The sequence below is a fragment of the Aptenodytes forsteri genome, unplaced genomic scaffold (genome assembly GCF_000699145.1).
Source record: "Aptenodytes forsteri isolate BGI_AS27 unplaced genomic scaffold, ASM69914v1 Scaffold241, whole genome shotgun sequence".
NCBI lineage: Eukaryota > Metazoa > Chordata > Aves > Sphenisciformes > Spheniscidae > Aptenodytes > Aptenodytes forsteri.
Window position 1 is genome coordinate 9,098,393 of NW_008795252.1, and position 16,843 is coordinate 9,115,235.

The following is a 16,843-nucleotide window of genomic DNA, read 5'->3' on the forward strand; positions in this document are numbered from 1 at the left end:
TATGAGGGGGGGGGTGGGGGGGGGGGGGGGTGAACAACACAACCCACAGATCGTTTCCAAACGAACATCAGTGGATTGTCACATCCTGACCTGAACTGGTCCAGTGTTTAAAAGATAAACATCCATGGAGACAACTACAGCCAAGAAAGAAGTTTAAAGAATATGTATAAAGGCCAAAGCTAATCAAAGACACGCAAAAAATCCCACCTTTGTTCCATGCCTTTTTTGCTGAAAGAATGTGAGACAAAAACAGATGTGTGACAAAAGTTTCCAACAAGGCTCCAGTCAATGGTTGTGTGTTACTAACAAGGCTACTGAGCTCCCATTTGCATGGTGGTGACATTTTCTGCATTCCTTCACACTCATTTATTTCAGAGCAAATTCATTGATTTGCATGGAATTGCTCTGGAAATTAGTATAACTGAGAGCAGGTCTGTTTGCACTTAATGGGTGGTTCTTTCCTCTCCTATATAGCCTGAAAGGAAATCCTTCAACAGAAATAAAAGGGAATTAAGGATGAAACACGATTTTATGGGTAATGAAGGTGAATAAAAACACTGAATGAGATGTATAACCAGGATTAAAGACTTGAGCAGAGAGAGAACTAAATGCAAGAACCACATCTGCATGTTCCATCTTGCCAATATGCCAAGATTTTATCTGGAGTCAAACTGTGTCCAGAGCCATTTAAGAAGAGAGTCTGCAATGCAGTGTTTCAGGGACAAAAAAGGAAAACGTAATTCCAAGTGTCTGAACATACAGTCTTTCTCTATAGTGCTGTAGAGGGACTTGAGCCAGCTATAGCACGCCTTAGCGTGCACAGCATTGCAGGAAAGACTTTCAGGGGCTTTCAGTAAAGTGTACTGGCAGTGATGGAGGAAAGATCAAGAGAACCAAGCACAAGACTTCTTGGCTCAGAGATGAAAATGACAGTCTACACTTCTCCAGAGTGTGTGAACCTCAAAGAAGAAAAAAGTTATGAAGGATGGCACACTCATGCAGGGCATCTGTAGGAGTGACTGAGCAAAATGATGATTAGGAAAACTCAAGGCTGGGAAAAGGCCTCCCAGAGAAAATACAAAATAATTGTTGTTTCAAAGAAGACAGCTCATCCTTTTCGGTGCTGTGGGCCAGCTGACAGTGAAATGACACTTACACCAGCCAGATATTAAAACAGAATTTGCCATCAGCCAGTCTCCTGGACCCTCAGCCCACATGACTGTCACACCTCCCACACACAGAGGAAAACTAAACTGCTAAGTTTCAGCACCTTCCTGCCATGCTCATTCTTCAACCCAGTTTTAAGCCATGGTAGAAAAGGCAGCGGGACATACGGGGTTGTCAGACAGGCACTCTGGTCCAGGTTAAAAAGCAAATATTCTAAACTGACAAACACATGCAGAGGATGGCCTCATCTGGACTTCCATCTGGTGCTTCTGCAGTTGTGGGACCAGTAACATCTTATTCTCCCCTCAAGTGAAATGCTAAGATGACTAATAAACACTTGTGCCACATATGAGCCATCATAATCACTGTGCTCAGGCAAATGCTGTCTGCATTTGCTTGGGATGTTCAGCACAAGGGACACTGAGGCTTAGATCCAGATTTGAAAGTTCAGTTCCAAACAAGCAAAGGAGCAGCAGCACCAACACAGTAACCACAAGTCATGAATTCTGCAGCTCTGTTCGAAAAGGTTCCTTTTTAGCTGACCATCTTAATGTATCCTGCAATACACTCCTGTGGGTGGGTTTAAGTGTGAATAAAGAACCTTGAAAGATCAATGAGACGTTCTAGAAATTATTTCCAACCCAAATAATGAATTACACACTGGAATAACAGTCTTTGCTGCTTCTCTCACCTCCATCCTGAAACTTGCTCAACCTTTCGAAGTACGATGATATAGAAACTTGAACAATATCTAGAATTGCCAGCAGCGTCCGGGTCAGTCTGAGAAGCTCACTAAAACTATAAAAGCCAAAGTATATGAGGTTTCGAGCCAGGTGTACCACCTATGAGAAAAAGAAATTAAAAATGAAGAAAGTATCGGCAACCTTTGTGGTATTCGGCTGTGCAATACGGTTGCATTTCACACAGTAGCTTTCACAGAGATCCAGATCTAGAGTGCATTCAAATTAGTACAAGTCTTTCCACTGATCTAAATGGGCCTTGGACTAAGGACCGTGACATCAAATGTTTTTCCGAGTTAGACAAAACAATTGGTCAGTCAAATTACAACAGAGAGCAAAACCAACATGAGACTTAGGAAGGCATGAAAGGATACAATTGCATCTGGGAAAATATGTAAGATCGAGAAGAAAGACTCCAGGAAATTGTTTAAAGAGGCAGCAGCTGTGGGGAAGATGGAAGTCAGAAGAAGAGTAAGATGACTGTGGTAAGTCTGAACAGAGGTGATTTCACATGACCAGAGGCAGGAGCGACAAAGCTTGGGAGGTAGGTTGGAGGAAGAACTATAAAAGCTGTAAGCATTTCCCCTTTATTCAATGTTATTCAGATCTAGAAGATTTAGGCCTATCTAAAGTTTCTGTCAGGAATGTCAAACAATATTTAAAACACAGGATTAGGTTATTCAGAGTATTTCCTTCAGTGTCATATCTTACACAGAGAATAGTACTTATTTATATTGAAGAATCCCTGCATGCTAATTGACTAATGGGGAGAGAAGGGTCATATGGCCATTCGCCCACACACATATCCCTCCCTCCTGCCACTGAAGTGCAACCATCTCAGGAAAAGGAAGGAAAAATGCAGCTGTTTGACAGCAGACAGTAATATTATTTTCTGCTCTTTAGGACATTTTACACTGACATTTATTCTGCAACTCTCTTTATTTTGAAAGAGCCAATGCCAACTTAGCTAAAATGAGGAGGAATACCCTAAGTAGAATGCAGATAGCTGAGAAGTACCTCAAATGTAAGTTTATTTTTCTCTTTGTCTCCAAAAGGAAAGGGCTGATTTACAACTTCTTTCAAGTACTCTTCTACAAATTCCATAGTGAGCGCAAACTTCCTCTTCATTTCATTTCTCGAAGAGTCTGTGAAAGAATCGTACCTACAACACAAGGCACAGAAGGAAGGAAAATTAAACACCTCTAATATCAGGATCAGCTGTCACTAAATTAAAAACAAACCAAACACGATGCTATAAAATTCTCTGTAAGGAGAAGGGGTAGAGGTCAGCTGATTCTGTGCAGATACGCAAAGAGGATGCACAAACCTTCCCTCCAACAGTACCAGTAAGGGTTGCAGTGAATGGGAATAAGAGAGACAGGAAAATACTACTGTTCTGGCAGATAGCACTCTTAAATCTTGCTGTGGCAATTCAGTAATCACTAAGTCTCAGCTGTCCTCTCTGCCCATCAGCCAGAGTTTACTATTTCTGCAAGGAAGACAGCAGATCAGCAAAGCAGCTCGGGACAGACAACCTCCTCCTTTGTGCCACCAACTAGGACTGATTTTTCATCTGTGTCAAAACAGTCCTTCATCTCACTAACAGAAGCAATACTGTCTGCTGCACTGCTATACCTCTTCGTCTGTTTCTTCAGCCAGATACTCCCTGTCTGGGTCTAGCCCAGTGGCGCTGCTCCATCAAATCAATTAAGCCAGAGAGGGTTTCCACTGAAGTCAATGGGCCCTTCTCCCATACTTAAATTTAACACATGCGTAAGTACTTTGCTGGATGGAGGCCAAAGCCTCTGTGAACTGTTTCTGGGGCAATACGTGTACCTAACTGTAAATTCTGGAGTTCCAACTGTGGCTTTCAGTTGAGCTTGAAGTATAAAATTGAATTCCAGCCTAGCAAGTGTGTAATGTTAGACACAATTAGATTACTTCAAGTGCAGTTGGTCTGAGGAAAGGCCATTCCATTTTTCCCCAGCTTGTTCCCTATAAGAACACAGTGAAAAATGAAATTGAAGTATTTTAATGTAAAGCTACCCATGGAAGTTTCCAAGAGTAACAATAATTAACAGCTCTGTGTTCTGCAACAAAATACCTTTTCACATACATGTTGTGTTGACATTACACATCTACAACCATTTTGTTCTGAGACTAACCCCTACAAAATGCTTTTGTACTTTAGTTTGCAACATTTTCAACTCACTCATGAATTGTGATCTTAGTAGGAATTTCAGTCCACAATCTGGCATATCTGACAGGTACCACAGATTCCTGAGGATCTCTGTCCACATGCATGTGTAGCATCAGCCGACAAAAAGAAGCCCGGAGGTCATAAGGGAGGCTTTCATCAGACATACATCGTAGGATCAAGTCTACTGACAGCTGTGCAGAAATCTGGTTGATGGCTAGATATTGGCGGTCCAGGCACATTCTTGCAAAGAGGTTCAGTTGGTACCTCAAAGAAAAATAACAACATATTTCCAACTGATTTCTTCAAATACCATGAAACAACATACCTCAGAATCTCACTTTACAAGCCCGATGTCAGCCTTTCTGATGTAAATGCTAAAAAATGACAAGAGTGACTTTGCTAACCAAGTGACCAACTTGCCATTAAAAATGCTCCAGCCCCTGTGAAGACTGGGCTCCCTTTGAAACTCAAAGGATGCATTGTTCAACGGAAGGCTGAAGCATTTGGACTATTTGTTTTTAATCTGTGTAAGACACTGTTCCATGATCCCATCTCCCCTCTAATCCTCAGGACGCGCAGGACACTCCTTCCTCAAAGCATGCCTTGCTTCGAGAGCAGCACAACCTAAAAATATAGCCCGATAAATAAAAGGTAAGAGGCAAAATGATAAAAAGACACAAAGAGCTGTCACGAGCAAAGGAAACACAAGATTTGTCTGGAATAGACAGCAGAGTGCAATGCTCCTACAGGAAAAACTCGAAACAAACTTTTAATCCCAGTTTCTGGTATGACCTGGTTTCCTTTTTTGATATTAGCAAATGATCCAGATAAGAACAGCACCAGGCTCTTTGGAGAGTTTACATTTTCTTCCATTTGAATAAGCAGTTTTACCTGTAGTAGGTAAGAACTTCTAAATCAGCTTTTGTGCCCTCCTTCGCCTCCTGAGCCAGATGCCTGATGGCTTTGCCATGAGGTTCCTTGTTACTGTCAATCCAGTAAAGCCACACTTCCTCTTCATCAATGTCATCCAAGATGACTGGGCATTCCAAGGGGTTGTCCATTTGTGTTGAAACCAGCCTGCAAATACAAATCATTCACAAGGGAGCCACTAGCAAAATGCTACAAATGTAACAACAGAGCAGATAACAAAAAGGTATGTTCTGATTATGGATGCTCACTTGGTCTGAATAAGAATGTCAGCGTTCCCTGGGCTCAGCATAAACTTGCAGATGAGTTCCTGAGTTACTGGTATTGCTGTGGTGTTAGATACACACAGGTCCGACAGATAATCCAAGAATCTGCAGTCAAAAAACCAGAGATGCAACAGAACATGAGACCTTAAAATACTACACAGAAACATTGAGGTAGAAATCTCTAGCATCCATCACTAATATACTCAAGGGAGCATATATCGCGAGATTTACCAACGTACGATCTTTGCCAATTCATACTATTGCAACTCACAACAGATAAAGTTGAGTAATAGCTTTGAGAGCCACCCTGAATGGTGCTGAACAATCAGTCAGGGAGAGAAAAGAAAAATATCCCAAGTGTGACACTTCTCAGCAAATCCAAGGCCAAAGAGTTGTGCCAGAACTTAAGAGCAGCCTGAGGCTGTCTTAAGCTTGGCTGGCAGGGGAGCTCCACTGAAGGCCCTCGTCCTTGTCAGGAACCAAAAGCAAGACTACACATTCTCACCCACCTTCCCCATCAGGTAACACGCGTCTCCCTAACCAAGTAGCAAGGAGATGTTACTTGTGCTGGAGATAGCCGTGTGCCCTCTGAGGAACGCCATTGCACTGGAGGAGTCCACACTTCCACCTTTTAAAGATGCCTTTTAAAATCTCTGAAGTGACATGGCCAGCAGTTAGTGCAGAGTGAAGATCTGGCAGGACCTGAAGACAGGACCTCTGTATTCAAAGAGGTCATTCCACATAAAGCAGAAATAACAAAGCTTTGCATGGAAATCAGTTTCCCATGAATTTGTCTGTCGAATTTAGGTCTTCTGATGTTTAACAAGGTTCAGGCTGAGGACTTCCTCGCAGTTGGGACATTCATTAGGTATCTGCTTCTTGTCCCTCTTTCATGGATCCCTCTGTGTGTATTAACAGTAGTCCATATTGCAGCCTTTGCCTCACTGGAATATAAAAAGGGCTTCTTCCCTCTATGTAGCTTCTTCTTTTCATGACATTCGTAGGAACTGAGTATCTCTGAGCCCCACCACTCCTCTAGCAAATGTAGCTAAAACTGGGCAAGAGGCTCAAGAGCTGGTGGGCGAGCAGATGTGAGCAGGCACACACACACAGATCATACACTCCACTTCCCTAGAAATCCAGGTAAAAAATTTGACCATCTACTATCAGCCATTCAGGGATCCAATAGTTTGAACCTCTATAGGAGATCATCCTACCAGAGGGAATCAGAAAATCATTTCTGTGTTAGCACAGACCACACTCCCCACAGAAGTCTGGGAACTGCAAGGGATGAGTACAGAAAGCTTTTTTAGGGTACACTTAGGAACAATTTTACCCATTGCTGAAATGAAGCTTTGCGGCAACAGGTAATTAACAGTGCACAGCAATATTGCATCACAAAGATACTATTAAGTAAACGGTACATAATTACATGGAATTCTGGGGGAGTTACCTAGTTGGAGCTAAAACTCAGGAAGGTTTTAAATTTTGTAGCTCGTGTTTTAGAGCATACTGCCACAATTCTTACTCACACAAGCAGTGCTGCAAAAGTCTATGAGACTCTCCATGAAAATAAGTGCCATAAGATCAAGCCTTTACTGTTCAGATTGTACCATCTTGGCAAGGTGTATTTTTCAAACATTTATTGCTCTTGGACTTCAGCCAGAAGTGAATACACAGCAGTTGCACAGTGTAGTTATGCAGCAAATACTATGACATCCTCCACCACAAAAAAAAGTGACATGAGATTGTCAATAAACACTAGGACCCTTCAGCACTGAGAAGGAGCTGATGTCATGTGATTTCCTCTTAGTACTGACCAAACCCAATACAGTTTAGCATGGGAGAGGCAATGAGATTACAGAGTGAGGCAAAACGGCTGCAGACATATAGAGAATAATTGAAGCAGTGAAGCACCAGGGCTTTGAGCAATATCCTTAATCGCTAACAGAGAAATGGTATTCACAATTACAGAGGACATTATTTGGCCTTCAGTACACTGATTTCTTATATTTGTATTACTTCAGTAATTTTACAACTGAAAATCCAATGAAAAACATAGATAGATTTTCCATTTAAAAAAATCCATTTCCTTTATATTCTGACCTAAAACTAATAAAAAAAATTCCCAACTGAGTGAAGTTCAAGGCCAGAATTTTTCATTTGGAACAAGATCTGGTCTAAAACACATGTTCACTGGGATCTTCACTGTCCTAAGCCCCTTTCAGGTCTGACCTGGAATCAGGACCTGCATGAAAACTGATAGTAATAAAAGTTTAGAAAAATTGACATCTGTGTAATTTGCACCAAGATTATTAGCAGGGGAACCAACACAAGTGGAGGTTTCATAGAGGAGCTGCAGAGTTGTGAGAAATTAAAATTTCTGTTTGTTTCTCTCTGTCCCAATCTGAACTAAAACCAAATTTTCAAAAGTGTCCTGTAGTGTATAAACCATGCTTTTCAGTAAGCTCTAGTTCTCAAATGCAGATATGGTCAAATCCCAAGAATTACAGGTATTTCTGATATTTTCTAGCATGACACTACATGTGGGGTTTTTTTGTCTGCCAGGTCAAAAAAAATTAAGCTGGGAGAAAGAGACAACAAAACAATGAATAGCAAGCAGAGTCACAGCTACTGCAAATATAAAAGCCTATCAATACAGAAAAAGAATGTTACGTGGACCACTTCAAACCTTGGCTCTCGATTTCTCCTGAGTAAATTAACAAACGTCTCTATTTCTTTAGCCGTGATGTGTTTCTCTAGCAGTTTTCTGTTGTTGTGCAACAAAGCTGTGATGGTGTCTTCTGCCAGAATATCATAACCAATCTGGGACTGCATGACGCAGAAGTTCTTAGCAATATATTCCTGAAAAAATGAAAATTCCCATGATGACCTGTTAAGCAGTAATGTTTTTCTTTTAGAACCAGAAGCATCCAGCTCAATTAGCAATCAAAATAACCCTCAAACCTTTCCTCTCTGAACTGGCCTGAACAAAAGAACATCTGAACACCTAAAATATGTACCCCAAGAAACTCTTCTTATTCTTTCATAAACCAAAGGAATGAATCCATGAAAATATATACAAAATTCAAGAAATGGCAACGAATTTTTTTAAAAGGAACTAAAAGGTTTTTATAACATTTAAGAAGCTTGCTTTCCTGAGTCTTCCCTCCTCCCTTTCTCTCCCTCCAAGACAGAAATATTTCTGTAAAGCATTAGAAAGAAAACAAAGAAGCCACACATAGCAGTTCAATCTTTTCTCTCTAGTCCCTTTAGTCCTATAAAGTTAGTGCAGTTTTTCCCCGCTGCAATGTGCAAAGCACTCGACACCACGTTCTGAAATACTTCTTTCTCACAGGGAGTCTCCAGCAATGGGAAATCAGGCTACCTGACAGAATAAGCTCTGGTCTGATTCACTGCCATCCCTCTACAAATATTTAAGCAACAGAAACGGACAGTTTTGCAGACTTCCCACTTTATAATCCAGAGTCCAAGAGCATAATTTTAATAACAGAAAGCTCACGAATGAAGCAGTGGACCCCAGTCTCAGTCTGAGCCTGTGAAAGTATAAAGTGAACCTATGATATTCATTGCCGATCATTCAATTCATATACAAATGCCTACAAAACAAAAACACTGTTCCTCAGCATGAAGCAGTATATGAGAGTGACTTCTTACTACTAACCTATGCAAAACCCAATCCTTTCACCATTACCACAGAATCCCACTTGTAAGCGCAGGCAGCAATGTCAAACCCAGGATATGTAATTATAGAAATCAGGAGGAAAATTATCTTGAATACCACTGACCTGGTTCTTCCTATAGTCCTGTTGGGAATGCCTGAGAACTCTGTAACATAACCTTAACATGTATTTGTACGGAGCATATCTCTGGTCACCTAGGTCTTCAAGTCTCAGCATCGATCCTTCACCTTTGTCCTTAAAAGGAGCTTTGAGGATGCCAAATATCTGTTCAAAATCAAAATCACTGAGAATGAAAATCAAACCCAGATTTTTGCTTAACTAGCAGTCAATGGAAATGTCCTCTGACAGGATCAGCACAAGGGCCTTCTCGACCAAAGTCAGAAGTGAATCACTGCACTTATCTACATATGACTAAATACAAGTGGGAGCACAATCTCAGACATCGCAGCTTTATGCGTTTAGCTTTACATTTCCCACCAACTTGTCTCTTTACTGCTATCCCCAATTTTAAACATTGTTAGTTAAGTGCCTTAACTTCGGGTAAATTAAGGATGAAAAAGGAGAACAAAACTGGCTGCTGTCCAATTTCATCCTTGTCACTTTTTTTCTTAATTTCAGTAGGCTACTTAAAGAGAATATTAATTTTGATTTACATGCAAGTTGGCCCTCACAGAAATGAAGTCAGGGATCCATAAGGGCATCAGAATTTTTCCTACATGGGGAACACTTGCAGGATTGGGACCATGTTGCAAGCTTGTTTCAAATTTTGTCAACAATTTGCTATCAAATGTAGTCTTAAAAGTCATAGGAATCACATGAAACTAACAGCCATCAGACAGGGCCCCTCGTGCTTCTGTCTGATTCACAGACCAAGAGGTAAGCCTTGACTAAGCAGTGTCATATCTATCCAATCCAACCAGACACAAACCCAACAAGGCATAAGTCAAGTTACCTAAAAATAACATTTTCTCAAATCACTCTCTCCTACAATCTGTTTGTAAATACAAGCAAGTTATGAATACAGTAGGACATACCTGAGCCAATATATTTTGTTCCCTCGTTAATTTTTGTCGTTCCCGGTTAGGCTTCGTAATGACCACATCCAAAACTTCCTGCCCATTATTAGGCACATCAGCAACAAAGAAAATGAGATCTTCCAGTAACTTGGTTACAAACCTAGAATGAATAGACAAATCACTATTATATACAGTCATTCAACACTTGCTAGGATTCATTAAGAAAGAAAATCACCTTTTAGAACAAGCTTTATCTAGCGCAATGGAACTTCAATCACTGCGAAGTTAAGGTTGACACGTACTTAAGGATTCCAAACCTTGGCTCAGCAGAGGCTTAAATCCATCACAGGGATGTTTACCAAAGCATTAAACAACAACCAGAGGCAAAAAGGGAGAAAAATACAGGATGCTGGATTGATGCAGAGTTTTCAGAAATCCAAAATCTATACCAGCTGGCCTCAAGGCCCAGGAACAATAGAAAGACACTCTTACGAAGCCTAGCAAGGATTTTTATGCTTTATCACGGACATGGATCTGTGAAACAAGATGATGGACTCAGTAGAGGAATAAAAACATTCTGCCACTAGACTTTCCCTACTGACCCAAGAAACTATTGAAAAATGACTATATTTGTTCCACCCTTTGCTACACAAAAAGATTTGGCAGAAGCAAGTGCTAAAAAGGACAGTGCCAGTAGTCATTCCTTCTCTCCTACCTTCAGAAAATGCAAAAAGAAAGTGGTCATTGCCTCCTTGTTACTAACATACCTCGCCAGGCATGCAGAGAGAAGTACGGATGCCCACAGATTTCAATGAATCTCCCTTAAAAGAACTTGCAAACTTTTACAAACAAAACCCAGCATGTCTCCTACCCTGGGGAAGCATCATCTGAATTTGTACATCATCTAGTCTGTAATTACTAAACCTGCAGGCATGCTGTGGAAGTGGCAGGAAGATGCCCAGTAGATTTTCAAAGTAATCTCTGGGAGCCAGACACAAAGCTTCCATTACCCACAAGAGGGCTGGGCTGTTCAGCTAAACCCTCTGAGTGAGCTTTAGCTGTAAAAGTCTCAGCCCACTGACGAAGAACAGCAAGGTCCCCCCCAACATCAAAAGTAGAAAAGGCAGATGTAGGATGGAGCAACCAGGAATAAACTGTTGGGACTTTACTTACCTAAGCAGGAAGGTGATAAGACAGGGAAAAGAGGTTGGGGTTTTTTTCCCAAAGGAAATCACAGGAACAAACAAATAATGGCACTGTTCTGAAACCACTCTGAAATGTTTTACATGTGTGTTGTACCAATCTGTCAACATCAAGATTTGACAACACTGGGCTGCAGTGACACAGCAGTGAAAGGTTAATACAGAGATGTCACACCTTGATTATGCCGTATCCCTCTCTGGTTCAACTCAATCATGAAATGGCCCATCAGCTTTTCAAGGCTGAGTACCAACACCCAGGCCATTACAGATCTGCCTGTTACGATAAATCCTCCACCTGATATTAAACCATCTGGTCTAATTGCTACTGACAACCAACAGCAAAAATTCAGTTTTATCACCAAAAATTAACATTTTCAGCAAAAAGCTGTATATGATGCATGGTGGAACAAAAGTTACAAATTAACACTGCCAGAGATGCTGTCTAATACTCAGTTTAACCACAGACAGCTGAAAACAGATAGCAAACTACATCACTGGCAGTGGGATATATTTGGCTACAATGTAAAACAAAATCCCTTAATTCAGGGGCGGTGTGAAGAACAGGCATTCTAATAGCGCTACAGCTGAAACATGGATGAATACAAAGGGTAAACACCAAAATTATGTAAAATAGGAAAAGAGAACAGGGAAAAATAGAAATAAGAAAGGAAAGGGACTATTGGGGCAGCTTCTCGGTCACTCTGAGACCTCCTTCTACTGCTCTTGCAGCATGAATGTGCGGTACAGTGAACAGGAATCAAGAGTCCTGCCATGCTGCCCACTGTATAGATGGCTTTCTTGTACATGAGAATCAAATGCAATGGACCCCCATATTACCGCTCAGAAGTGGTTTATCAAAGGAAATTAAGACAAACACTTTGCATTTTCCCAGGGAGCTACCCATTTATTTATGTGGCCAGCGAGCTGGGGAAGTGCTGTTTACCCCCCTTTTACAAATGAGATACACAGACCAGCCTGAGGTGCAGCAAGGACACTCTGACAGAGATGGAATCTAATCCCAGGCTAGCACTCTCAGCACTGAAGTGCCCTCTCCCAACTGCCTCTATGTCCACACAGATGCTACTAACTTTACCATTACTGTGATGCCATGATGTCATGAGTAACCAAACACCAGTTTAGGAGGGAAAAAAATAAAACTCACTAACCTCCTTTCATTCTGGGTTATTGTTCCATTCTCCAGTTTTTTAACAGTTGATGCTAGAACCTTGTTTGCGTCATTGGCAAAGTCCAAGTCTCTGACCTCAGACAGAGGAACCGATACAATGGCAAAAGCTTCCTTGTCCTCTTTTGTTTGGCACGTCCCAATCTGCAATAGTTTTTGGTTTAATATGGGTAAGTAATCCTCTTACCTTTATCCTAATTATTATGCATATTTTATATGTTAGAAGTGAGATAACCAGTAGAGAACTTCAGGAATGAATTTGGGATTTCAACCCCAAGACATATGTGTTTACCTTTAACATCACAGGCCTCTCTTCATCAGTGTCTATTGGAATGCTGGTACTAGTGACCCAAGTGTTAGTGCATAAATGCCTCAGTCGGACGTATGAGTTCCTAAAGGAGAACAGAGCAAACAACAGGTTAGGTGGATCAGTCCTGAGCTAAAGTGGGCAAGGTGGGATGCAATGCAACACATGACCATGACATGAGCCTTGAGGGCATGAGTCACACCAGCCACTTGTAATAAAAGGGTGAGGGAGACCTAAAAGATACTGCAGTACCCTTTTCCCTTGTCTCCTTCTTTCTCACCCAGAACAGAGCTGCAACAAGAACAAACAGCATCTTGAGATTATGCAGAATGCTGGTTTTAAGTATTTATATAAGCCTAGGATTAAAGTATTCCTTAAAGAAAAAAAAATTAAAAAGGATGGTGTTACAAAATCCCATCTGAATAGAAATACATTTCATGAATAAAACCAATTCTTTTCTTATTATTTTTTTCTGCAAACTAACGAACCCTTTCAACATGTCACAGCACAAAAGCCAGAAAGTAAATCTGACCACAGTTTCAGAGCTTCACCATTATGATCTACAAACCCTTGTTCCAGGGAGCAAGCATTTACAGTACCAGTTCTCAACTGAAAATCAAGCGAATAAGAGCAGAGTAGAGATTCTTCTAAATTCTTTCCATATGATAATCTGTGGTATTATCAAAAAGCAGAGCTGAGAAATCAATTACAATTTTTACTCTGAATTCTGCTTTTTAAATGTATTCACTGTGGTCTTCATTCATGCTCTCCCTTTCATGCTGATGGGCTTTGAGTATTCCAGTAAGCAAATTATCTGGCAAAACTTAGCATAGCAAATACACTTCAAAGCTGCATACATCAGTATTTGCGGGTACCCAGCTTTAAAATCCACCCTCATAACAACTAGCCCCAAGTGTCTGCATGCCCATTCAGTCACAACCAACACCGTGTGACTTATCTAGCCAATCTCAGCTAAGCAACACAGTTGAAATTTCAAATATCCACAGTTAAAACCCAGAAGCCACTTGCTGAATTCATTTGAATAACAAATGTGTTCAGCGGGACCATGATATGTCAGGGAAACAGAAGCCCAGTTCACCATACATGTTATTTTGTTGGGAACAATTCAGTTAGATCTGTTAGCAGTACAGTTTTTTCAAACAGCGCACAGGGCTCAATTCTCTCCTCATATATATCTGTGCAATATTTAGCCCGTTATTTTTCTCTTCACAGACTCTCTTTAAGTGTCACTTGTTTTATCCTTATAATTATTTTACCCAGTCACAGCAGCAGTATCATATTTTAGACATCCGTTGTTTATCCGTGAACACTCCTCCAATTTTAACTGAAGGATAATACTTGCTCATGTTTGATTTTTTCTGCTTTACTCACCAGCATAATGCCAGGAAGAAACCCTGTCAATGCAGCACTAGTTTTTGCCCTTTTTTTTTTTTACCTTGGAACCAGGCAATCAGCTCTCTGAAGAGTGGTGGCATCCAGTTCAAAGAGAGATGCGATGTCATTTCCATGTGGCACAGAGACCAAAGTATACATAATCTTCTCCCCTGCTTGGCGTTTCTTCTTTGAAGCAGGAAGGTCGCTGTCTCTCTGCTGATTAGGCACAAGGGTTATTTGCTTGCATCAGGGCCCATTATAAATTCTCCAATTACCTTGCGGACAAGTAATACATCTGAATCGTACTTTTTTTTTTTTTTTTTTTTTTACATTCTAGCAAGAATGTACCATGACTGGCTTTGGAGTGCGTAACACAAAGGATGCACTTTGCCCCAGGCACATGGGGTCTTAGACAGTCATTATAACAACAGCAGGTCACAAGCTACAGAGAGACTGCAGTACTGTATACATTGTTACTTGACACCTACAACTTCAAAAAACCTGCGGTAGTTGCAGACCCTTCACTCCCAACAGATGTAACTACACAGTGCTGGTTTGGAAAGGGCCAAAGTTAAAAGAAGAGTACTAATGAAAACTGGATTTTTGAAAGCGGGGAGAGGATTAAAAAAGTAAGCAATTTGCCTAATTCCACTGTTGTTTTATTTGAGTTTGCTCATTTTTTCCTCTCATATGGTCAGAATCACAGCAGCACACTTTCCAAACAGCACGAGCCAGAGTATCTGCTCCACTAAGACCAATTTGTCATTGAAAGGGGGGGACACACACAAAGCACCAGCTAGACTGTATTAGAAATCTTAGCACAGGCTGATAATGCGTTGGAGGCTGGATCCAACATAGGTCTGAGTGTGCCCACTGAAACTGGAGAAGTTCTCTCCCTTCGAGGAGCCTAGCTTTCAAGTGACAGATTTACGTTGTGTTGGTGCCTCAAAAGAAGCATGCAAATCTAAGGTGGCAATCTTCCTCCCACCATCTGCTGAAGGTCCACGGGAATTTTATGACCCAGTGCCACTAAGCAGCCATCTTCATCTTTAGTAACTACACATCTTTGTCTTCACAGACACCAAATCCTACCTTCCCTGAGCATGTATCATTGCTTAAAGGAGTAATTCAGAGTCTGTGCCCGTAACCACGCAGCAACCAACAGAATTACTGGCGTAAGTAAAAACTGCTCCTCTGGGGTGTTGAGTTACACATATTACAAAAGACTAATAACCAATTAAGAGACTGGCAGCCCAGGGCCCTTCACGTAGACAAAATATATCATGGGGGGAAATGGAGAAGAGGAATGAAGAAAGCCAAAAGAGAAAAATCAAACGCTGGAAACCTGAAATACTGTTATAACGATTTATAGTGCACCACTAGGGAAGAGATGTACAAAGCAACGTAAAGAGGCTAGACTGTACTCAGTTTGCATTAGTACCTTCATTAAAGCCAAACTGTAAGGGATAATCAAGGGCAAAGCTTTGATTATTTATATTGCTAATTGATTAAGCAACAAAATCAAGGATGAGTGAAACTATGTAAGAAACAGCTAGTTATAATCTCATTTCAAGGCACTTTTTGAATCCTTCCAAAACATCCATTTTTTCATTATCAAGCCTAAAAAAGGCCAGCTTTCCATCCCATTACTTCTATGAAGGAGAGAGACAGTAGGAAAAAAAACAGGAAGAAATCCTCTCAGAAATTTTTCTTAGGCTCATCTAGTGATTACAGTATTGTCACTAGTTTTTGAGAGGAAGGCTTGCTGAGACAAAGGGGAACCATCTCCTGTGTCTTGCACAAGAGTAAACTTACCTGGCAGTCCTCACATCCTTCCATACCCCACACCCAAAAATATTAAACAAAATTGCACGTAAAAACTTAACCCGTATGCAACGATTGAGAAAACAGCCAAAATTTTTGTGATTTCCATACGCATTTTGTTTTACGAACTTGGGATGAGACCCAAACTGGAAAAGCAGGCAAACTATGAGAGAATCCTCTTAAGAGCTTAATAGGTGTGAGTCAGAGTCTAACATAAAATGGAAATCTACTTCCTAAATTTCCAAACAAAAATGGAAAACTGGAAAACCAGTTTAAAATTCAAGAGGTCTGTAAAGGGGTGAATGGCACAGGATAGTTTAGAACAGCATCCAGACTTCTTTGGTATTTCCCATAACTTACATTCAAATCTAGTTAGGGTTTCCCAGAACTACCCACTCTACTGTAATTTCCAAATTGAAAAGGCTGGTATACAAAAAGGCAGGACACTTCAAAATTTTATGCATTTTTTTTTCCTGGGAAAAATACAGACCAAAATATGAAACCACATTCTACTCTGTGTTATGAAGTGGTTTTTTACTCACTCATGACATCAATGTCTGATCATCTCCAATAGGTCATTAAGCATGAATATATATGCACATGTGCACGTTTCTATGACAGAAGGCAAAATCAAAGGCAGGTCTCCTGTGCTTAAGTAGTTCATGCTAACCACTAGCTCTGTGGACAAGTTCATCGTGCAGTTTGGGGCTGACTCCACTCATAGAATCATAGAATCATTAAGGTTGGAAGAGACCTCTAAGATCATCGAGTCCAACCATCAACCCAACGCCACCATGCCCACTAAACCATGTCCCTAAGCGCCTCATCTACACGTCTTTTAAATACTTCCAGGGATGGGGACTCAACCACTCCCCTGGGCAGCCTGTTCCAATGTTTAACCACTCTTTCACT

The 16,843-nt window shown here is 40.8% G+C and overlaps 1 protein-coding gene across 1 annotated transcript in view; it reads right to left on the bottom strand.

The window, feature by feature from the left end:
* The window catches only part of ITPR2 (inositol 1,4,5-trisphosphate receptor type 2), a 238,969-nt gene that overhangs the window by 179,533 nt on the left and 42,593 nt on the right, over positions 1-16,843 (bottom strand). The window contains exons 9-19 of the mRNA XM_019471985.1: positions 14,169-14,323; positions 12,698-12,797; positions 12,389-12,549; positions 10,039-10,180; positions 9,110-9,268; positions 7,993-8,165; positions 5,286-5,405; positions 4,999-5,184; positions 4,120-4,371; positions 2,925-3,069; positions 1,859-2,009 (exon numbers count right to left, since the gene is read on the bottom strand). Coding sequence (XP_019327530.1) covers positions 1,859-2,009; positions 2,925-3,069; positions 4,120-4,371; positions 4,999-5,184; positions 5,286-5,405; positions 7,993-8,165; positions 9,110-9,268; positions 10,039-10,180; positions 12,389-12,549; positions 12,698-12,797; positions 14,169-14,323 — 1,744 coding nt within the window. The remainder of the gene's footprint in view (positions 1-1,858; positions 2,010-2,924; positions 3,070-4,119; positions 4,372-4,998; positions 5,185-5,285; positions 5,406-7,992; positions 8,166-9,109; positions 9,269-10,038; positions 10,181-12,388; positions 12,550-12,697; positions 12,798-14,168; positions 14,324-16,843) is intronic.